Source organism: Phyllostomus discolor, chromosome 4 (assembly GCF_004126475.2).
Source record: "Phyllostomus discolor isolate MPI-MPIP mPhyDis1 chromosome 4, mPhyDis1.pri.v3, whole genome shotgun sequence".
NCBI classification, from domain to species: Eukaryota; Metazoa; Chordata; class Mammalia; order Chiroptera; family Phyllostomidae; genus Phyllostomus; species Phyllostomus discolor.
In genome coordinates, this window is record NC_040906.2 from 57,157,208 (window position 1) to 57,181,734 (window position 24,527).

At 38.2% G+C, this 24,527-nt stretch overlaps 1 protein-coding gene across 6 annotated transcripts in view; it reads left to right on the top strand.

Moving 5' to 3' along the window:
- Positions 1-603: 603 nt before the first annotated feature.
- The window catches only part of COBLL1 (cordon-bleu WH2 repeat protein like 1), a 161,902-nt gene continuing 137,978 nt past the window's right edge, over positions 604-24,527 (top strand). The window contains exons 1-2 of one of the 6 annotated variants that reach the window (XM_036023384.1): positions 604-911; positions 1,590-1,707. In XM_036023384.1, coding sequence (XP_035879277.1) covers positions 902-911; positions 1,590-1,707 — 128 coding nt within the window. In that variant the 5' untranslated portion in view covers positions 604-901. The other 5 variants (XM_036023380.1, XM_036023385.1, XM_036023379.1 and 2 more) reach the window with 5 other exon arrangements.

Below are 24,527 nucleotides of genomic sequence, written 5' to 3' on the forward strand. Positions count from 1 at the left end.
TTTAAAGTTAATTTAATTAATTTCACGCTCTTTTTTTAAAGCAAGCTTTTGGACCCATCAAATTTGGCTTGTACCTTACAACAATTGACACACGATAATATAGAGATATGCAAATATACCTGTTTGTCAGGTGTGAAGAATGATCTAAAGAGCATGCACGTGGGAACTAAAACTTACAAACAAGCATACAGCTGTGTCTACGTGATCCCCTTATTCCTCATTTCCAAGAGGTAAATAGGATCTATCATTCGATTCTTAATTTATAGATTTTTCTTAGACATATTGTACAGTCCTCATGTCACAGCTGTTACTGGAGAAAAGAAGGTGAGAAAGAAAGCAAGAAAGATGCCTCTGACGATAGGGCAAGCTTAAACCTGCCACCAATTACACAGATCACAGTGTCACAGGTAGTTTTAACAGAATAGCAATCCTCGAGGTCAGGTTGAAAAAACAAAACAAAACACCCCACCCTGGAAAGGGAAGATCAGAGCGTAGGGAGGGCAAGCTGTAGGCCCCATTTCGCTAGTTTGTCTCCGCATCGCCTCAGCCGCCGGGTCCTCCCGTAGGGTCTTCGCAGGTCCTCGAAGGGCAGGTACGCTGACTTCCTCCCTACCTGTTCCGCTGGGGCGTGCGGAGCCTTCCGAGGCGATGCCCTAGCGGTGAGAATAGGAACACTCCGGCTGGAAGCTTCCTTTCCGTTCGGCTTCGCCAGCCGGACCCCAAAGACCCAAAAGCCCAGGGAGAAGGAAGTTCCAACTCCGTCCCGGTCCGCCCCCGCCCCGTTTCTCTCTCCGGCTCGCTGCCTCTGCCTCGCTCGCTCCGATGCCACCGAGCCTCGTCGCCACTTCTGGGTGGCCGTCCGGCGGAGGAGGCTGCGAGCTCCCGAACTCTGGGCAGGGAAATGGGGCAGGGTGAGTGAGCCGGTTTGGGGAGAGGCCCCGCAGCGCCCCGCCAGCGCCCGGCACCCCGCCCGCCGAGCTGGGGGAGGCGCGGCCTCGGCCCGGCCCGCTCTGGGCTGAGCCTCCGCGAGGCTGCGGCTTTCTCCTCCCTTCAAGTCCTGGCTTGGGAGCCGAACTGCGAGCGCTCGGGCCGGGGGAGGGAAGAGTGGGGCAGAAAGCCGCGGGAGAGAACAGGCGAGCCTCTGTCTTCTCAAAAGAAAGTAGGAGCCCTGGGTGGGAAAAGAGAAAGAAGCCCTCCCAACTTTTATTCAAGTTTTTTTCCCTGGGCGTTTTGTTTGTGCGCCCGGGGGTGCGCTGCAGGCTGCAGGCGTGGCGGCGGAGCCTGTGCGCCTAGCCCTTAGCCCCGCTCCTCCTCCTCGCAGCCGGGGCAGCGCCTCTCCCTCCCCGAGAGGCGCCAAATGGCTACCTAGTCAACCCCACCGGGCGGGGGCTGCAGCGCCTGCAGCTGCCGCCGCAGCTCCCTGCGCCCGCGGGCTGGGAGCGGGCCCGCAGGTGGAAGCGCACTCCGGAGGCGGGCCGGCCCGGCCGGGGTTTGGGTGGCTCGGGCGGTCTTCTGACGCGCCGCCAGCCCTGCTCAGGCCGCGGGAAGGCGCGCGTCCCGCCCTGACCGGCTGGCCTCTCCCACTCCAGCAGTGACGCGCCGCCTGGGAGCTGGAGCCCGCGCAGCGATCCACCGGGTGATGGACGGCCGAGCCCGGAGCATGCAGGACGCCCAGGAGATGCAGACACCCTCCACTGCCCCAGTTGGGTAAGCCGCGAGTGCCGCGCTGCCACTCGACGGGGAGGATGGGGGCAGCGGGGTCTCTGAGCGTTCACCTGGCTGGCCACTCGGCTGCTCTGCCAGCGGCCTTAGCTGGCTAACCCACACGCGGCCGAGGAGGCTGCTTCCTCCGGCCTCCTTGGAGGCCGCCCAGGGTTGGGGATCTGGTAGTTTTTCATTGCTTTCCTACTGGGGCTGCTCTGAGCTGCTGACGAGCAGCTGAATGCCAGGAATTGGGTGAGGAGTGCAGGAGCAAAAATTGTAACAAAGGGCCCCTTGTTGGGGCTCTGGGAGAGCGGCGGACGATACCTGTAAGTGAGCTCCCGGGAAGGGGGAAAAAGTTTCCTTGGACGCGAGCGGAGGCCCAGGCAGGTGAGCAATGTCAAGGTGACTCTGGAAGGGGCTTTCTGCGAGCGGTTGGAGGGCGAAGGGGGTGGGGGTGTGTGCCAGCTGTCAGCCCGCTTGACAGTTCCGGGACCGGGCGGGGTGCGAACCTCTGATTGGGGGTGTGTGTGCCTGTGACCAATTGCTGGTGCCAAAGACTAGCGCGAAGTCAGACTGCAGACAACCATACTTTTCTTTGTATACACGTGTTTGAGGAGAGATTGGAGGTGAAGGGGCTGTCACATGGTGAGTTAATATTAAATGAAGCATGTCTTCCTGCCAGATATGCTAATATCACCTTGCTAAGCGTTTGGATAAACAGTATTGAGAACAGGTAGTTCTGCAAGAGCTGGGCAGAACCTGAAAACATCCTTCGTCTTGGTAAACAGTGAAGGCTTAACTTGCGTGCTGGTTGAGTTCCTGAAGTGGGAAACCCCTCTGATACAGCATAACTTTTTCCTACATTGTTCCCCCGCCTTGGTTTCTTTTCTGATAATCTGATCCTGGAAATGCCCTAAAGGGAATAGAAACATTCCAGAAATCTTTTCCGGAAAGCCTTAAGGAAAAATAGACGTTGTAACCTATGAATGAGAGTTGTACAGTGTTCCTGATCGAGGAATAGGGAAGTCATTTTTTCCCTGGACCATGACAGGCCTTTACTTAGAAGCAAGTCACAGCATGTTTATTCATCGGAGACCATGCGAACATTGGCAGTTGTCTAGAGGAAACATGGAAAAGTCTCAAAGCAACATGACTAATATAAAATATATTTAGTATAGTGCTTACGTAGTGTATAAATTAATTTTCATTTTGTTTCAAATAGCTTCTCCCCTTTGCAAGGAGCTGTGCTACTGTTGACTTCCATTCCTATTCTTTCCCTAGGTTTTTCGTTGTTTAGGTATTATATATTCTTCCATGTACTGTCGTATTAGGATGCATGAGTAAAGAAATACATGTGTAGAAAGATGTTAATCATGATAGCACGAGCCGATTAAGGGAGATGCAGAGTGACGTGAATTGAAGATTAGACAGCTTTCAGGAATACTGGGATATATTAAGGTATCACAAAATAAGATAGGATTAAATGGGTGGATTTGAAAATGGATTAGGTTAAAGTACTTTAAAAAAGAACTTAGCATATGCACATACACGAAATATACTTATGGGTATTTAGAAATCAGTTAATACTTTTGAGTAAAACACATGGGGTCAGATGGCTCTCAGATGAAGGAATGGTAAGAGTTTGCTAGTGAGAAGCGTGACTATAGGTAAGATACTTCAGAGTTTACTCTTGATAATTTAAAGGTTTAATAAATTCTTTATGGAACGAATTTACAAAACTGTTTTACCTAATTTCTCGATTATGAAGAAAATACTTTTAGGGAACTTTGCCCTCCTCCAAATTTAAGGAGTGACATCTGGAATAATGCTTCAATATATCTACAAGCACCCCACATTTTACCTACATTATTTTATTTAGAGAAGTTATCAGTATATGAAAGTATAAACAAAAAATTACTTATTTATCAGTCTTCTTTCACTTATCTATCTTGTCTCTAGGCATATCCTAAGTGCCTATTACATACTATTTTTTGAATATTCAGTATTAAGTATTGCTTTTGTCATTTTTCTAAAAAAATGAAGACATTTAAAAAGCTTTAATTGTGAAAAATTTTATCCTAGGAATAGGTATTTAGGAGGTGGCAGGAAGCAAGCTCAGTCAATATGTTAAGGTTTGGGAAGTAAATTCCTTATTATAAAACTACTTAAGTCGTGACTCATTACTCTAATAGTTTACAAGGCCTAGTTTAACCCTTAATCTTGTATATTACTGTTTAACCTAGTTTAACCCTTAATCTTGTATATTACTGTTCTATAGGACTTCTCTATAATTTTCCAGGTCTTGCTTTCTTATAACAGGTCATTTTAAAGAAATTTAGTGCAACTCCATATTTTATAAATGACAATCTGATGTCCAGAGAGACTGAGTGACTTTGCAGAAGTTCGATAGCAAATTAGTGGCAAAGCCTGAAGGAAAATTTGGGACTAGTTGCATTAATTGTTTTCATCTTTTTCTAACCACTGTATGATACATTTAAATCTCAAATAGTCATCTTGGTTACCTTAGCTTTAGAGCTACTTGTGCTTGTATTTTTTTACTATCCCATACAGATATACTTAAAAAAAAAATGACTCTGAAATTTAAATGTCAACAGTGTAGTTGACATTGCTTTGAGGAACCTTAATGTTTTGATTCTGAAACAATCGTCAGGAATGGTTGAGGGTGGGTTGGGGAGGGGGGAAGCCTAATACTTTAAATTTTTGCCGCTTTGGACCCAGGAACTTAATTGAAGATGGTGTAAAAATTAATGAATAATTTAGCAGCTGCTTTCTGAAGCTTTTATGTAGATATATTACAGGTTCTGAAATGCACTGACTGTATAAACTGAGTTCTTGGTAACTAACATTTATTTACTACTTAGAATTTGAATGCCTTATCTAAAGTTTCAACACAAGCATTACCTGGGCATCTTAATACTAGTGCCCATGCTCTCACAACCCTACCTATCCTGATTTTGCCTGGTCTTAGACAAGGGCATGGAGTTTTTATTATTTTATATTTTATTTTTAATTATATTTTATTGATTATGCTATTACAATTTATCCCAATTTCCCTTCCTTTTCTCCCTCCACTCCTTCAGGCAATTCCCCACACCAAAGTCCATGTCCGTGGTCATGCATATACGTTCTTTGGCTACCCTATTCCTAGTGCTGTACTTTACATCCCCATGACCATTTTGTTACTACCAGTTTATACTTCTCAATCCCTTCACTCCTTTTTCCCATTCCCCAATCCCCCTCCAATCTGGCAACCTTCAAAATGCTCTCTGTATCCATGATTCAGTTTCTATTCTTCTTCTTTATTTTGTTTTTTAGATTCAATTATTTATAGATATGTATTTGTTGCCATTTTATTGCTCATACTTTAGATCTCCCTAAAGAAGACCCTTTAACATTTCATAACACTAGTTTGATGGTGATATACTCCTTTAGCTTATCTCCCTGAGAAGATCTTTATTTGTCCTTTGATTCTAAATGATACCATTGCTGAGTAGAGCAATCTTGGCTGCAGGTCCTTGCTTTACAACACTTTGAATGTTTTTTTGCCATTCGCTTCTAGCTCCAAAGTTTCTTTTGAAAGGTCAGCTGACAGTCTTATGGCGGCTCCGTTGTAGGTAACTAACTACTTTTTCCTTGTTGGTTTTAAGATTCTTTGTCTTTAAACTTTGGCATTTTAGTTATGATATGTCTTGGCATAAGCCTCTTTGAGTTCATCTTGTTTGGGACTCTCTGTGCTTCCTATAGTTGTGTGCCTATTTCCTTCACCAAATTAGGGAAGTTTTCTTTCATTATTTTTTTCAAATAGATCTCCAGTTTCTTGCTCTCTTCTCCTTCTGGCATCCCTATGATGCGAATGTTGGTATGCTTGAAGTTGTCCCAGAGACTCCTTACACTGTACTCATTTTTATGGATTCTTTTTTCTTCTTGCTATTATGATTCATTGCTTTTGCTTCCTTATATTCCAAATCACTGATTTGATTATTGGCTTCATCCACTCTACAGTTGATTCCCTGGAAGGTATTCTTTATTTCAGTTAGTGAAGCAGTTGTTTCTGACTGGATCTTTTTTTATGTTTTTGAGGTCCTCACTAAGTTACTTGAGCATGCTTATAACCAGTGTTTTGAACTCTGCATCTGATAGATTGTTTATCCCCATTTTGTTTAGTTCATTTTCTGGAGATTTGTTCTGTTCTTTCATTTGGGCCTTGTTTCTTTGTCTCCTCATTTTGGCAGACATATTAGGTAGAGCTGCTGTGCTTCCCAGACTTGGTGGAGTATTCTATATTAGGATATAGTAGGTGTTCTGAAGGGTCCAGTGGCACAGCCTCCCCTATTACCTAAGTTGCTACTTGAGGTGTGGCCAATGTGTGGGCTCTGTACACCCTCCTCTTATAGTTGAGCCTTGATTGCTGTTGGCACATCCAGGGTCAGTTACCATCTGTGTTCTCTCTGAGGTCCCACAGCACAAGCTGCAAAGCGTTCTGCAGATAGCTGCTACTTGTGCTGGACTTGGAGGTGGCCAGGCGAAGCCAGACTGTGCAGCAAGGCTGGTTGCTGCTAGATAGTGCCAGGCCTGGGACAGCTTAAGTGAGAGGTATGGGGCTTGCTGAAGCCAGATGCATGCTTGTTTGAGAGAATTTAGGAGAATCTGAAGCATGGGCCAAGACAACCCATTTGTATGGAAAATCCACTGGAAACAGCTTGGGTGGACCTGAAAGTTGAGTGGGTCAGGCCTCAGGGAATCACCAGGGTGGGGCAAACAGTATGAGCCAAGTTGATGGAGTCTCAGATATGGCACCTGTCTGCTGGCTCTGTGGCTCTGTTGGAGGAGGGCTCAGGAAGGGAACAGTGACAGCAGTTCTATCTGGGAGAAAGCTGCTCCCAAGATCTTGCTCTGATGCCAGACAACTCAGTTCCTCTGAGTATGTTTCTGGTGCCTTTCAGAAACCAGAGGGAAAGAGTTTGCTGGGGCTCAGAGGGAATGAGTTTGAGTTAGTCTGTGTGTGGGCTCTTTAAGAGGAACTCCCTGTGATTCCAGCAGTTTCTGTCTGCCAGAGCCTCAGTCCCTGCTAGTTTTTACAGCCAAAAGTTATGGCAACTTCAAGTTCTGGCACTGGAACCCTGGGCTGGGGTGCCTGTTGTAGGGCTAGGAACCTTTACTCCCAAGATATTTCTGTTGATATTTATCTGCCACCCTTGGATGTAGCACCAGCCCGTATATGTCTCCACCCCTCCTACCAGTCTTGATGTAGTTTCCTCTTTAATTCCGTAATTGTAGAGCTTACATGCAACTCAATTTTTGATGGTTCTGAATGATGGTTGTTCTATAGTTTCGTTGTCATTTTGATGTGGTTGTGCGAGGCAAACCGTGGTTACTAATGCTGTCATCTTGGGCATGGAGTTTTAAAATGTGGCTCAGGTGATTCTTATATGCACCCACATCTGAGGACCTTTGATTGAGTAGATATCAACAGGTGGGGTGGAGATGAAGCCATAAAGGGAATGGAGGGTGATAATTATTTTTCGGGAACTCAATATCCTAACTTTCAACTTTATTTTATTTATTTATTTTTTTAATTAAAGATCCATTTAGGTGCTTTACAGTATTAGTATTTAAAAAAATTGTTACTCCTTTTTGAGGAAGTATATTAACTGTTACAACTGTGGAAACTGAGGCTCAAAGAGCTTCCCATAGCAAGGCTACACAACTGTAAGGGATGAAAGAGTAGGGAGACAGGGTCTGGTCCCCAAATCTGTGCTCCTCCTCCTCGCTGGGCCTGTTGTCACCAGTACTTTTGCTGTCATGGATTTTACTCAATGGCTAAAGAATATTTTTGTTTAAAGTGGTTTTATAAATGCCTTCTCTTGAGTTTTAAAAAAATTATTTAAAAATAATTTTATTTTTTAAAAACTCCTACAAATTCTAATGCATAAGAAACATAATACTTAGCTTTGAGAAGGAACTTAAATATTTGGTTTATGTCTTCAGAATCATGTCTAACATTTTCGTGTTTGGGATGATAGAATTTAACTCAGTAAACTGACAGTCTTCTTTTGTCACATGACAGTCTGTATTTATTTTTGCTGTTAGGCATCTATTAAAGTTATTTGCCAAATAAGAAAGGTGAAATTGTTTATTAAGATGATGCTAAACATTTTGTTCAAAGTCTGATTTCCTCTGAATTTGTTAGAGGGTAATTGAATAACATTATGGCCTTACTTTATTATTGAAATGCCAAGTTTATTTATATAATAATAAATGCCAAGCTTCAGGTTACTGAAACAACTGCTTTCATTTAATTAATTAGTCATAACTTGTGAGGCCTTATTTTATGTAAAACATATTTTTCTAGGTACTGGGAGATTGACTGCTGATATTAACAGCTTTACTAAAATTATCTGTAACTATGGAAAAATTATATGTAACTAGGAAAAAATAAAGCGACATGATGTTTGTGTAGAAGTAGTACTGTTTTTAAAAAATAAAAATGAAACTTTTAATTTACTACAAGAAACTGCATAGATCACAGTCTGGTCAATGAGTGCTATCAATTCAAAGATTATTTACACTAGACTCTTCATAAGAAAAATTTAAATATCCTATAGTCTTACAATTTCTGCATGAAAAAAGCACATTTGACAGCAATCCTAAAAATTTACATGGCATTACTAACCATAGGTTGTAAAGCTAAAAGAAACTGTATCAAATGTCATTAATTATATATAGTAAATTTCAACTGACATGCCTGAAGAAAAAATGTTATTATTTTAAAATATATTTTATTGATTATGCTATTACAGTTGTCCCATTTTTCTCCCTTTATTCCTTTCCACCCTGCAATCCCCCTCCCACCAGGAATCTCCACTCACCACCTTCGTTCATGTCTATGGGTCATATGAACACATAAGTTCTCTGGCTTCTACATAGAAATAGTACTTTTGTGCTAACTTGAAAACATTATATAGAACTTAAAATGCAATAGTACAACTCACTGATCAGCAAAAGTACTGGGACTTGTCTCAAAATGGGCCCTCTACCTGTATTTGTTTTTCTTTTCTTCAATTTTTTTTTTATTTTGGTAAGATATCATGATATAAAATTTACTGCTTAATCATTTTAAGTTACAATGCAGTGGTATTAAGTACATTCATATTATTGTGTAACCATCACCAACATTCACCTCCAGAATGCTTTTCATTTTACAAAACTGAAACTCCGTACCATTAAACAAAACTCCTGTTCGCTCTCCCCAGCCCTGGTAATCACCATTCCACTTTTTTTCTATCTGATTTTGACAACTCCAGGTACTTCATATAAATGGAATCAAACATTCTTTGTCTTTTTGTGACTGGCTTATTTCACGTAGCATAATATCCTCAAGACTCATCCATGTTGCACCATATCAGAATCTTCCTTTTTAAGGCTGAATAATAATATCCCATTGTATGCATATATAACATTTTTGCTTACCCATTCATCTGTCATTGGACACTTGGGTTGCTTCCAAATTTTGGCTATTATAAATAATGCTGCTAGGAAAATGGGTGTACAAATACCTCTTTGAAAACTTGCTTTTACTTTTTTGGGGGTATATAGCCAGAAGTGGAATCGCTGGATCCTACGGTCATTCCATTTTTAGCTTTTTGAGGCCCACCATACTTTTTCCAAAGTAGCTGTATCATTTTACAGTCCCAACAACAGTGTGCCAGGTTTTTAATTTTTCTACATCCTTGCCAGCCCTCATCATTTTCTCTTTTCATAGTGGCCATTCTAATGAGTGTGGTATCTCAGTGAAATTTTGATTTGCATTTCCTAAATGATTAGTGATATTGAGCATCATGTCATGCTTTTGTCTATTCATAGATCTTCTTGTGAGTAATGTTTATTTAAGTCCTTTGCTTATTTTTTAATTGATTGTTTGGTTTTTTGGTTGTTGATTTCAGGGTTTGTTTGTTTTTTAATATTTTATTTCTTTATTTTTAGAGTGAGGGGAAGGAAAGGAGAGAGAGGGGGAGAGAAACATCAGTGTGCGAGAGACACATTGGTGGGTTGCTTTACCCACACCCCCAACCGGTGTCTAGCTGTCGCAACTGTGGTGTGTGCCCTGACCAGGAATCAAATCTGTGACCTTTTACTGTGGATTACCCTCAACCAACTGAGCCACACTGCTTAGGGCGAGTGTTAGAAGTTGTTACATATTCTGGATATTAGTTTCTAATCCTATACCTGTTTTTGTAGAGAGTTCTGCTGACTTTGAGACATACCTACTTATTTGCAATTTTGTATATGACTGCTTTCATGTTACGTTTGAGAAGTCTAGACAGAGAATATGTGGCCTACAAAGCTAGACTTTGTCCTCTGCCCATATACAGAAAAAGTTTGTTGACACCCCCGACCTAACTAATAAAATTGGCAAATGAAATAGTGGTTATTTAATTTAAAATGTATTTACTGGGGAATCCTCTAAGTATTGAACTTAAAAATAAATGGGAACAAAATTATTTATATTCTGTTTATATAAAATAATATATGTCTCATGGCAAAAGGTTTTTCAGAATTGTGGTTCCTAATTGATACTTTTTTTTTCCTCAAGTGAAGCCTTAAGCTTGGCCTCTTTGTAAGCATTGTGGAATTTTAACATTTATAAGAAGTTTGAATATATTTTATAGAGAAGATCTGAAAATTTCTGTGCTAGAGAAATTATGTCAAAAAATGACTGAGATGTAGCTAAGATATTTAGAAACAGATGTGCCTAGGAGCTAGACTAAAGTAGAAGGGGTTTCTATTTAGATTTTTGAGTTCATACTTATTTTATGAATTAAGTCAAGTGGTATCTATAATTTTCAGCACCCATTTTTATTGTTAAAGATGCTTCATATCTTTAAGCTTTTAGTGTTCTAATATTAGTATGATAGTTTTAAGACTTTTTAAAAATGACTTTGCTGAATTTTTTCCCATCTGTTATAGTAAAAACAAACTAAAAGTATGGGAGAAAGAAGTTTCCCATGACTATTTATAAAGGGCCAAACGGTCTTCAGCTTTGCATACAAACTTCACAGCTGAGGAATGAACTCTTTGGAAAAGGCTCAGACTGACTAATTTTAGAAAATGCTAGAGTGAACTTGGGTTATATTATTAATATAGGTCAAGTTCACAGTACTGTTTATAGATTGAAATAAGTTAAAACTATTTATTAACTTTAGATCTAGAATTGAATTGTCCAGTAGTTTGACAAATAAAGGATTTAATTGGGATGGTCATAGGTCACTATTAAGACAGGAAAGAATGCAAAGGCAAGAAAAATAGTTTAAGTTCAACTCAAATCTGAAAACTTATTACTGTTTATAACTTTTACACTTGATCGTAGCCAAAACACTGAAAAGTAATTACTATTTGTAACTTTTAACACATTTTAAATAGTTACAAATATTTACAAAGATCAGAATTTCCAAGCTTCCTTGGCAATAAATGAAGGTATTTGAGTTTCCAACATGTGTGATGGGCCATATCATGATTACATCTGTGTTTTTCATGCTATATAGTTCAGGGATATAACTAAGAGGCAGGTCTTCAGGAATTTAGTGGGAAGAGCACAACACACTGCAAAATTGGGTCACTTTCTTAACTGCCTACTCTCTAGAAAAGAAAAATGTGGCCTTGTTAAGGCTTTGAGGTTTTTGGTTGTGAGATAAGAATCAACGTGATAGGTGAGCAGGGAGAGTTCCTTATTTGAATTTTCTCATTATTCTTGTTCCACCCCATTGGGACCCCCTGTCCCATTGATATTAGAGCATTAGAAATAATATACATAATTGGTTTAAAAAAGTGGGAAGTATGTGTCAATAGAACAGAAATTTTGTAGTTGCCTCAGGCTCATAGAAAATTACTTTGGGCAGAATTAAGAGGCAAAATGCCAAAATTTGTGGGATTTGATGTTTGAAAACAAAGTGATTTGGAGGCAAGCCTCTGAAATGGAATTAAAAAAGAACCTGAGTTTTGGTAGTTTGTGTCCAAAATGTGGTTGTGCCTATAAATTAATGATTCTGACTTCTTGTATGGTATTTGCTAAAATTAAATAATACCATTTCAAACTAACACCTGTCCCTCTTAAACTATTCCAAAAAATGTAAGAAGAGGGAAGACTCCCAACCTTATGTTATGAGGCCAGCATCACTGTAATTCTAAAACCAGAAAAAGACACTATAAAGAAAGAAAATTATAAACCAGTATTCCTGATGCATATATATGCTAAAATCCCCAACAAAATATTAACAAAGCAGATCCAGCAATATATTAAAAAGATCATATACCATGATCAAGTGGGATTTATTCTGGTGATGCAAGGTTGGTACAATATCTGCAAATCAATAAATGTGATGCACCACATAGAACCACATGATGTTATCAATACATGCAGAAAAAGCATTTAGTTAAATCTGGCACTCATTTATGATAAAAGCTCACAGGAAAGTGGGAACAGAGGGAACATACCTCAATATAATAAAGGCCATATATGACAAAACAACTGCCAGCATCATACCCAATGGGTAAAAACTACAAGCGTTCCCCTTAAGATTGGGAACAAGACAGGGATGTCCTCTTTCACCTCTCTTATTCAACAGAGTACTGTAGTCCTAGCCACAGCAATCAGACAAGAAGAAATAAAATACATCCAAATTGTAAAAGAAAAAGTAAAACTGTTGTCACTTGGAGATCATTTTATATTGTATTTAGAGAATCCTAAAAATTCCACACACAAAAAAACCCCTACTAGAAGTGATAAATGAGTTCAGTAAAGCAGCAGGATACAAAATAATGAGTCACATTTACATAAACCAATAATGAACTATCAGAAAGGGAAACTAAGAAAACACTCCCATTTAAAATTGCATCAAAAAATAAAATAAAATACCTAGGAATAAGTTTAACCAAGAATGTAAAAAGCCTGTACTCAGAAAATTTTAAGACACTGAAGAAAGAAATTAAGGAAGATAAAAATAAGTAGAAGCATACACTGTGTTCATGGGTAGGAAGAATCAATATCATTAAAAAGTCTAGACTACCCAAAGAAGGCTATAGATTCACCACAATTCCCATCAAGATACCCACAGTATATTTCACAGAAATAGAACAAATATTCTAAAAATCTATATGGAACCACAGAAGACCCTGAACAGCCACAGCAATCTTGGAAAAGGAAGAACAAAGTTGGAGGAATCATGCTACCTGACATCAAACTACACTACAAGACTATAGTAATCAAAACAGCGTTGTACTGGCATAAAAACAGACAGATAGATCAATAAAGTGGAATTGAGATACCAGAAATAAATTTATGCCTTTATAGTCAATTAATATTTGATAAGGGAGGCAAGAACATACAATGGTTTAGATAGTCTATTCAAGAAATGCTGTTGGAAAGCTGGACAGATATGTGCAAAAATGTTATTAGACCACCTTATATCATACACGAAGATAAACTCAAAATGGATTAAAGACTTAAATGGTAGACTCGAAACCATAACACTCCTAGGAGAAAACAGGCAGTAAAATCTTGCACATTTATTGTAGCAAAGGAAACAAATGAAAAAAGTAAACAAATGAAATTACATAAAACTAAAATATTTTTGCACAGAAAAGGGAACCTCAACAAAATGAAAAGACAGTCCACTGAGTGAAAAAACATATTCATCAATGATACATCTGATAAGGGGTTGATATCCAAAATTTATAAAGAACTTAAAAAACTCAACACCCAAAAAATCCAATTTAAGAATGGGCAAAAGAACTGAATGGACACTTCTCTGAAGAGATATAAGATGACCAATAGACGTATGAAAAGATGCTCAACATGACTAATCACCACAAAGAGATATCATCTCACACATGTCAGAATGGCTATCATCAGTTAATCAACAAAAAACAAGTGCTTGTGAGGATGTGGAGAAAAGGGAACCCTCATGCATTGTTGGTGGGAATGCAGATTGGTGCAGCCTCTGTGGAAAACAGTATGGCATTACCTCAAAAAATTAAAAGTGAACTGCCTTATTCCACTTCTGGGAATATATCTGGAGAAACCTGAAACAGTTGTTTGAAAGAATATATGCACCTCTAATTCATTGCAGCATTATTTATAATAGCCAAGATTTGTAATCAGCCCAAGTGCCCATCAGTAGATGAGTAGATAAAAAAGTTATGTGACATGTACACAATGCAATACTACTTGACCATTTAAAAGAAGAAGGAAATCTTACCTTTTGCAACCACATAGGTACACCTCGAGAGCATTAGGCTAAGTGAAGTAAGCCAGGCAGAGAAAGCCAAGTACCATATAATTTCAATTATATGTGGAGTCTAATGACCAAAATCATGTAAAAACAAAATAGAAACAGACTCATAGAGAATGGATTGACAGCTATCAGATGGAAGGTGGGTGAGGGGACTGGGTGGAAAAGGTGAAGCGATTCAGAAAAAAAAAGTAAAACTCATAGACACAGATAACAGATTGATGATTAACAGGGAAAGGCAAGTGGAGAGAGGTAGAAGAGGGAATGTGGGCATAAATGGTGATGGAAGGAGACTTGACTTGGGGTGGCGAACACAGAATATAGTGTACAGATGATGTATTCTAAAATTGTACGCCTGAAATATATATGATTTTATTAACCAATGTCACCTTAATAATTTTTTTTACCTTATTGTTGTTCAGTTACAGTTGTCTGCATTTTCTGCCCATCCCTGCCTCTCGCCCAAGCCAACCCCCTCTCCTGTCCTTGCTTCTACCCTTCCCCTTGGTTTTGTCCATGTGTCTTTTATAGTAGTAGTTCCTGAAAAGCCTTCTCTCCACTGTTCCCTCCCTAATCCCCTCTGGTTATTGTTAGATTGTTCTTAATTTCAGTGTCTCTGGTTATATTTTGTTTGCTTTTTTCTTTTGTTGATTATGTTCTAGTCAAAGGTGAGATCATGTGGTATTTGTTCCTTACTGCCTGGCCTATTTCACTTAGCATAATGCTCTCCAGATCCATCCATGCTGTCACAAAGGGTGTAAGCTCCTTCTTTCTCTCTGCTGCATAGAATTCCATTGTGTAAATGTACCATAGTTTTTTGATCCACTCATTTGCTGATGGGCACTCAGGTTGCTTCCAGAACTTGGCTATTGTAAATTGTGCTGCTATGAACAATAAATTTAATAAAAGTAAATAAATTTTAAAAATAAGTATACCATTTCGCTTTCTCGCCTAATATTACAGCTTCTATATTATACCAAGATATATTTGTAAGGAAATAAAGCTAAGATAGTCAAACCTAGGTGGGTCATTTGTCACTAGTCCTTGAGAATTTTCATCTCTCTAACCTGCACACATGCTATTTTATTTCTGGAGAAATGGAAGTAAGGAAGTATTAGTCAATTCCAAGGGGAGTTGTGTCACAGGACCACAGTTTTAACAGCTGCTACAGCCGTGTATCAGTTCAGATATGCTGGAAAAACAGGAAATTCAGTTGCTAAATCTGAAAATGGCTTCCACCCTGCCATTTGCAGGTCTGGTGGATGTGCCCTAGTTTCTCAACCAATTAAGCCAACAGTAGTCAAGATAACTATAAGAGCCATTGAATATATTTTCTCTTTTGTGCTATAGTGGATGCAAGGTATGCACAAAATGAAAGCGTCAGAGAGAGGAGCAATCCTTTGTTTCTCTTTCCTTTTATATCTGATAGTCAAGTAGCACTGCTTTAATAGAAAGAGGAAAGAGGCAAAAGTCACTGTCTTAAAGGATGCATCTGTATTTTATAGTCTGAAGCAGTTACTATGACTCTCAGGCTTTTATGATTCAGTTATTAGTTGGCAGTAAAACTCCTACACAGTGTTAAAGGGTCATTTAATTTTCACATGAGTGCTCTACCAGATGATGGGAGTGGTTTCTTCCCATTTTTTGCTCCTACCTACTGTACCTACTCAAAGAAAAGCTAGATGCTTTAACTTAAAAAGTTGGGTATATAATACCCATTTACTCCTTTTTATCGAACACTTAGTGATTTGCTTATGTTTTTTACACTACTACTTCATCGAAAAATTTAATTTTGTGAGTTGTGAAAGTGAGAATTTCCCTGGCATTTTTCTTTTTTTTAGTTAGCCAAGTGGATGCAGGTTGTGCTAAATGGAAATATAGAGATAATTAAATTTTTACTTTGGGATGTAGATGAAGAAAGGAACAAGAAAATGGGCAAAATATATTCAATGAATAGAAAATAAAAAACAGAACAGTCTCTGATGGTGGCAAAGGCAGTGAGTGGTGCTAAATGCTAGACTGGGCTGGCGTAAATGAGCAGTTTGAGCTTTGAAGGCTTTCATCTCTTATGGTCGTTTGGTAAACTCTAGCACCTTTAGTTTGTGAAATACTTCTGTGGTCTTAGGTTATAAGAAACCATTTTCTGCCAAAGACCATGTATATATAATCTCTTCAAAAGAATTATATTGCTTTTTGGGGGAGAGATTTCATCCAAAGTTAAATTGAAAGTTAATGCTAAGGACAATCTTCACAGTGGTGTTTATAGGTCACATCACTGATTCACTGTTTTTAAATAGGCAATACATTCAGATGGCACAACATTCAAAAGAGAAAAATGACAAAATAGAGTTATACCCTCAGCCCCTTGGTTTCTGTCACCCAGGTTTTCTCCGCAGTGGCAATCAGTGTTACCAGTTCTAACAAATTCTGGTAGGATACTTTATACCTGTGCTGTCCAATGGTACAATAACATAACATGAACCACAAATGCAATTTAAAAGTTTGTAGGTCCCACATTAAAAAATTCAATCTAAATGGTGTAATTGTTAACCTGATTCAAGCTCTACAAAACAAGTTGTCTTTAATAGAAAATATTTTACCCTGAGTCATATTTGAAATTTAAATTAATTACATGAGATTTAAATTTAAATTCTTAGTCACACTAGCCATATCTCTGTGCTGAAGAGCCTTTAATTGCTGTTGACTACCCTAGTGGACAGTACATCTCCTTAAACTCAGGAGTAAATGACTGCATGTGTATTGTTTTTCTCTTTTATATATACACAGTTAGTTCTGCTTTGTACCTTGCATTTTCACTTAATATAACTTGATGAATTTTTACATTTCATTGCTTAAAGGGCTCTGTTTTCCCAAGCTATGTATTATGTCTTTGTAGAGATGAACCGTGATTTATATAAGCAATACCCAATTGATGGACACTTGGATTTACTTTTCTCCCCTACCCACGTGCTATTATTAAGTGGTCATTTTAGGATCCTTCATGCAATTTACAATGTAATGAGCTAGTAGTCTTCCCTGGTGTGTTTGATTAAAGTAACTAGATGGTGAAGCCCTAAAAAGCAGAGGCCATATTCTTGACTACTTTTGTGTATACTGTGGATTTAATTTAGTTTACTGCACATACCTTGACATGTAGTGATCAGTTATTAGATAGATATTATTTGAATTTGTGTAAACTTGAGCAAGAGGTCAATGTTGGAGATAGAGACCAGCAAAATACTTGTCCACTGGGGTGGTCGAAGCTCACTTATGCATAGTATCGAACTGAGTATCATATTTTGCTGTGTATAATGCACATTTTTTTTTTCCAAAATTTTGAGGGAAAAATAAGGATATGCATTATACATGAGTATAATGATTACACACCATGGGCATAGTAATCCTGTGCATAATGAGCACAAAAACGTGGTGTGCACTGTACACTGGAGCACATTATATACAGCAAACCACGGCATTTAACATTCATTTTTGCAGCCATTACTTAATGAATTGTTAAGTCATCATCAAATGCATCATTAAAAGAGCTGTAGTCAATTTCTCATCACTCTATTTATACAATTCAGTTCTTGATTTGAGATTCTCTTTTAGAATTATTCCCTGCAGCGGTGTTTATAAAAGAAATATGCATTTTATTAGTAATGTAAGTGTAAATTCTGTGTAATGTCATTTCCATCTCAAACTTAGATAAAACAAAATATTTGGCCATCATGGGCAGGGTTTTTAACCCAGCACTTACATCCTATATTACTTATTCCTATTTTTTAATAATAATAGAGTGGCATATAATTTATAGACTAAGTTATAGGTTTTAAGAATTAAGCAATTATTCATTAACTTGTGCATAAAAATTCTCATTTCTGTTAACACCCTGAAGTCTAAATTTTTAAAGAGTCTTATGTTTTGATTCTTCTATTGGTATAAGAAATTAGCCTTTTGATGTGAACATAATGGCTGAAGAATAAGACCAAATAATAAAGTGTATTTTTTCCAGTTTATGAAAGAAGAGACTGAGAATTTAGAGATAACATTAATAGAAGAGATGAAATTGTCCCATAGATACCTAGGAAAGAATAATCTGTGCATCCTTCTTCTCCCCAGTTTTTTGGGGAGTTACACTTCAAAATGGGGACAAAACTGAAAAGTAGAAAACAAGTTTGTCCATTTTTTATCTAAGAATGTGTTTTGGCAACAAGTTGGGATTTTACATTGTCCTAAAATAAGATGAAATTCTAGGCTAGAATTCATCAGAAACAAAGATTATTTAAGGTATGGGCAGATGATGCAGCATTCCAGAAAGTGTTTTAAGTGAGCCCAACACCCTTCATTTAACTCTGCTGTCTACCTTAGGTGAACTGGTACACTTGGCTCTTGGGTATTTAACAGCATTGGTTTTGGTTTCAAATAAAACTGGACCAGTCAGAAGTCAGATTAGCACTCAACAGGCAGCTGTTGCAGAATGGCTTTGGAGACAGAAAAGCTGGAACTGAATCTCTGCTTTGTTGTTCTCTGACTTAGTCACTTTCTTTCTCCTTATTGATCCTGAGTTTCTTCTGTGGTTGGAGAAGGTGATTACATAGAATGAAAGTGTGGAAGTAACACCAGTACTCACCAGGCATTCAGTTTATGTTTGTTAATTTTTAAATATTACCTACCTTGTTAGAAAACAGCCTTTGGTAATGCTGGTATCATTATTATACTAATTGGAAAACAAAGAGTGAGGGAACACGCCCTGTTCTCATTTCTTTCCCAGGAAGTCGAGGATGGGGTTGGTTTTCTTCATTAGCCCATTGTGAAGGTCCCTGTGCCAGATCTAAAGCCATTCTTGGAACACTGAATACAAAATGGGTACTAATCTTAATGGAAATCACATTTCTTTTTAGAGGAGAAAAAAATACCACTTCTGAGATTAGGAATGTGCTACCAAGGTGATTGTAATTTTGATTGTTTCCTCACTTCACCATTGTGGGAGTTGCCTTATCTTTTAATATTTCACTTCTGTGTATCATGAGAGTAACTCTAACTGCATTTTTTAAATTTTGTTAGGACTGATAGTCATTGATTAAAAATGTTCAGTTGTAACATCTATATAAGGACATCATTATTCAAAAGAGGCAGTGAAATTTGAGACACTATTCTTATTATAGGCTAATTGTATATTGAAGAGAGCTTTTTTAAACATACAGATTAAAATCAGATCCACCACCTATAAATTAGATGTTGAGGTATTGTATTTTGCCATAAATGGTTATAGAATTAAGTGGCAATTTAGAACATAATTTTTGTTATTGGTAAGAGGAAGAGGAGTCTGTAACTCCCAACTCCTTCAGCCTTAAGTATGCGGCAATGAAGGGGCAGCATTTGTCCCAGACTGTGTAAAGCTGTATGTAAACTTTGGTGGCAGCATGATGGACTCGTCTGAAAATGAACCTTACACACCATTGACCAAATGTCTTTATTAGAGCAAATACAGGTAAATGTTTTTTTATTTATGTTTTCTTGGATTCAATTTTTTTTGTAATATAGAAATGCTTTCCATATTTTCGTAGGTATATTTTGATGTCAGAATGGAAAAACTAATTCAAAATATTTATCATAATTAAGGTCTACTTTTTCTTAGTAGTATAATGAAAAATTTCAAACAGAATAAAACACCTGTGCACAGACACTGCACTTGGAAATTTTTTTGAACATTAAGGTGTTCTTGGTAAATTTACCTTAAATGATGTATTTTATGAGATACTGTGTAAAATGATGTGGAGTCTTAATTGCTGCATAGGCTGAATGAATATTTGTAAATTCATTAAAATACCCACTAATTAACAGGATCTGGGGCCCAGTAATTGAAGAACAATGGGTGGTATCTTGTATGGCTGGTCATACAAGCAGTGAGCGTTCATTGAACACTCACTGTTCACCAGGTAGCTGTGGTAAATGTGTGACATGCGCCACTGCATTTACCAGTCAACAACCACTCTGTAATGTGGATGTGGTTGTTATCCAGATTGTTCAGAAAGGGAAGCCGAGGTTTAGCATGTAACTTGAGAAGGGTCACATGGCCAGGCAGGGACCTAGATGTCATTTGAAATTCCTTTGCTTTGACCACTTTGCATTCTACTCACCTTTCCCCCACCCTCCCAGAACCGCCAGCTGTGGCAAAGCCGGTATAACAATAAATAGTATAGGTGACATTAAATAGGACTGAACATGTTTTGCTGTTTTTATTTAAATTTTTTCTGGTTGCAAAATTGATATGTTTATCACAAAATATTTGAAAGTCATGGGAATTATAAGAAATAACTTTTGCCTCTGTTCCTAGGATGACAGCTGTTGTCATGATTTGCAGAGTGTGTTCTGAGTAAGATATAGTTAACGTGTTTTGTGTAAAAACAACTTCCATCGTCACATAATTTGGGGGAACATCTGGGTTAAATAAAGCCTTCTCTAATGTCTTGTCAGGGATTTTAATAGGCTAATATGCATAATGGACTTCCAAAATGGACCTGGAAAGTAATTTTTTTCCAAATGTATTTATCAGAACACTGATTTGTATGTAAAACCAATATTCTTTCAGACATAGTTTAGGTAATGCCGTGGATGGAATGTATTCTTTCAGATGTTTAAATAAGCATTTAGATTTTTTAAAAGATTTTATTTATTTATTTCTAGAGAGGGAAGGGAGGGAGATAGAGAGAGAGAGAGAAACATCAGTGTGCGGTTGCTGGGGGTCATGGCCTGCAACCCAGGCATGTACCCTGGCTGGGAATCAAACCTGCGACACTTTGGTTCGCAGCCTGTGCTCAATCCACTGAGCTACGCCAGCTGGGGTAGCATTTAGATTTTTAACTGCATATACTATTTTTATATTCCTTTTCTTCAGGATTATATTATAGATTATTTCAGTTATTTAAAGCTCATTTGAAAATGCTTTTTGAAATAGTTGTGTAATAAATCATGTGTATTTGGTATGTTTTTGTATTTTTTTTAACTTTTGATTTGGTTATTGATCATTTGGACTGTTTCCAAATAAATCTAACCATGATAGGGTATGAATTTTAGGTTTGGGTGAATGTGATTCCAGAACTGAAAGACTTGCAAAGTCTGCAGCAGTGAGGAAACCAGCCCAGGGTTTGTTACAGCTAGAAACTGCAGAAGCCATCATGGGTTTCAAAGAGGTCTGTGAGGGATAGCTCCGTGACTTGCTGTCAGGAAGAAATGGCCAAGAAAAGGACATTCTTAAGGGGAAATAGTAGTCAGCTATTAAAATAAGCTGGGAAGTTAGGTGTCCATGTGTGTAATTATCTACTGTTTCAAAGTGCTTATTTCCTCAAATGCAGCCTGTGTGGTCCCCAGGCCCGGCGTGGTCTCCTCCCAGAAGCACTGGGAAAGCCTGGATCCAAGGGCAGTTCTGGTTATTAATCTTTGCTGTAGTCAAGGAGAGTAAGAGGGCTGAGAGTTTCAGGCTCTGTTGATGGGTAAAGAAGCTGGACTTCTGGACAGGTATGGATTTGAGAAGGGGGAGTTTTAAATTTGGATTAGTTGGAGAGGAGTGAGTTTGAAGTTATTTAATAGATAACCTGTTGTAACAACAAAGAACAAGGAACCTTCCTGAAAGAATCAATGGTTCATTGATTTTTTTCTTTTAGCAGATACTTACTGAAAGCTCACCATGTGTCGGGTACGGGGCTGGATGCTGACAACTAATTGTATTGAAAATATTACTATACAGTACGTGGAAATTATATTCATGGAATAAAATCACTTTGACTGGAATGAAAAGATGATTCAATCTTATTAAAAATACATATCTTTGAACAACATCCAAGGCAGTGTAAACAATACTTGCTCTGTTTTAAAATAATACTCACTCTGAAATGCCAATTAATATGCAGTTTCAAATCCTTTCTTTTTGTCTTGGTTAGCATTATGTCTGGTTTCTCAGATGTCTTTATGAACCTTTTCAGAATGTTTATGTAAATACAGAACTTTTACATGTGTATGTGCTCCCCCTACCCCCATCAAACTTTTTCCTGAGATTTATTCTTCTTATTGGACTATGGGGAGTTGTTAGCATTGGCTCTTCTTAGCTAGAACCAAGTATCAAAACTCTTTCTCATCCTTATGAGGATTATTTATGGCAAGACTGGAGAATGCTAACCTCAGTGGGGCAGTGAATTGCAAGGCCTGGAGAGTTGCCAAAGGGAAAATTCCTCAAGGGAATAACCAGCAGCCCAGGAACCTTGAGGCTCATAGCTATGGCAGCAAGAGGTGGTTGGCCGTGGCCTCTTCCTTTGGTGCCCAGGGCTCCCAGGGCTCCCAAGGTCTCCAGGGCCCCCAGGGCCCCCAGCTCAGCAGGCACAGGGGCAGAGCTGCCAGTTTGACCTCAGACCACAGTGGTGGTTTATTCTTCATCTGACCAGACTCCAGCAGTCACCTCTATTGCCTTAAACTTGTGACTTTCTGTGGGAGGTGACAATCAAGAAGCACTGGAAATAGTCTAAGGGACATAGGCTTGTCATTTCAGGGAGACTTAGTGTTGAATTTTGGCTCAGCCATTAAACAGAACATTTTAAACAAATTGTTTAACCTCTTTGCATCTTTTTTTTTCCTTTCCTTTTTTTCTCCCCGAAAATAAAGATACCTATCTCATAGACTTATGCCTGGAATTAATTGGAAGTATTTGTAAAACAATGAAATTGATAAAGTAATAAAACTCATTGACTCTGACAAGATTGGTTTAAGCTGCCCACTGTTTGTGTTTAGTATATTAGCAGTTGATATTTGGTTAAGGATCACTGTTTCCCAAATCTTAATAATGCTATTTTATAACTCATTAGTTCATAGAATGTGATTCACTGTGAACAAGTTTTTCTGGCCCTTTACCATCATTAGAAAAGGCTCTACCAGGTAAGATGTGGAGATAATGAGCACACAATGTGCACATTGTCAACCTTTATTCCTTTTTCCTCTAAGAAAATAACCAGCTAACCAAACATGTTCTTTCACTGATTTTATTGTTGGCAGTGTTTCTAATGAAAAGACATTATCTTTGAGACTACAAGACAGTCCCCCCATGTATAGGAAAACTAGATTTTTATTTTATGCCTTTTTCTATCCAGGGCTCAGGTACATTCCATTTTCCAGAAATTGCAGTAGCAGAATACAGATTGCGAACCTCTCACTGTATGGTCTCATACTTTCCACATCTGTAAATTTTAAATAGCCCCTTTATGTTAAGAATGATGTGTAAGATGAGAACCACTTACAAATCATTTGTTGGTAATACATGTCTTGAAAGTGGTTCTGTTGAGTAGATTATGCCTTTCATTTCTAAATGCTGGACGAGGCTAGTTCTCTTGGGTATGGAGCATGAGGTGACATCTGCATGAAGGTGTTCTTTCTCATTGAGCGTGTTGGTGCCAAACTTCTTGTCGTGCCAGAATCATTTCCACATGGATACTCATCCAGTTAAAAATCGTCAGTGCCATTTCTGAAAGGAAGGCAAATTACTACTTTGGTCGTAAGGCAGCAACAGCTACATTTTTTTTTTTCTCATTGAGGTATCCCAAATAGGTTTCCACTGGTCATATATTATTGAAGATCGGTGAGACCCCTCAAGGTCATGGATAAAGAGGTATGATCACAAGAAAGCAGCCACTGTAGTGTGCTCACATTTTAAACCGGTGTGCTTTCTCATATGTGCAAGTGTTCTCACTGAAACTAGCTGTTACTTGAATGGTATGAACATACCACAAACTACTTATTTTGGGATTTCAGAGAAGTAAGCAATTTTAAAGGTTTGTCAAGCATCATTGAATTTCCTGACAGTGTTTGTATATTTTATAAAAATGGCATCATCTTGCTCTTTGCATTAAACTGTTCTGAATATCAGTTTATGAATTTGAAAGAAATAAAGGATAAAACAAGCTGTTCCTCCCCCCTTCTCCAACCCTCTCTGAAATAACTAAATAAAAACCTTCAAAAGTCTGCCATCTTTTAAAGACAAAGATGCACTTTAAATGAGAGTCAGCGAAAACCTGGCCTCTGGATAACAGTAGAAAGTTTCTAAAATAATTATTTCCTTCTCTAGTTAATATTCACTTTGTGTTTGACACTTTGGCACATTTTCTGGCATTGCTGAGCCTTCACTGCATTTGTAGCTTTCAGTTTGATTAGAAAAATTACTCTCTACATTGTCAAACCCGGATGGCTTTCAGTCGATAAGGAAAAATGATGATGATTATTTTAAATTTGTATCTTAGATCATTAATGGTGCTTGAAAAACTCTTAAAGTGATTAGTTTTCATTCTCTTTTCTCTTAAAAATTCACTTCATATTCTTACTCATCTTTCTGTTATTGACTTTGTAAAATACTCCTACTATGTACTTTGCCCTTAATATGTAAAACCTGTGTTTTTATGTCTTATATTCTAAGTACTTCCCCAGTTTTGTCATTTTTAGCATTTATTTTAATAATATTTTAGAGATGATTTCATG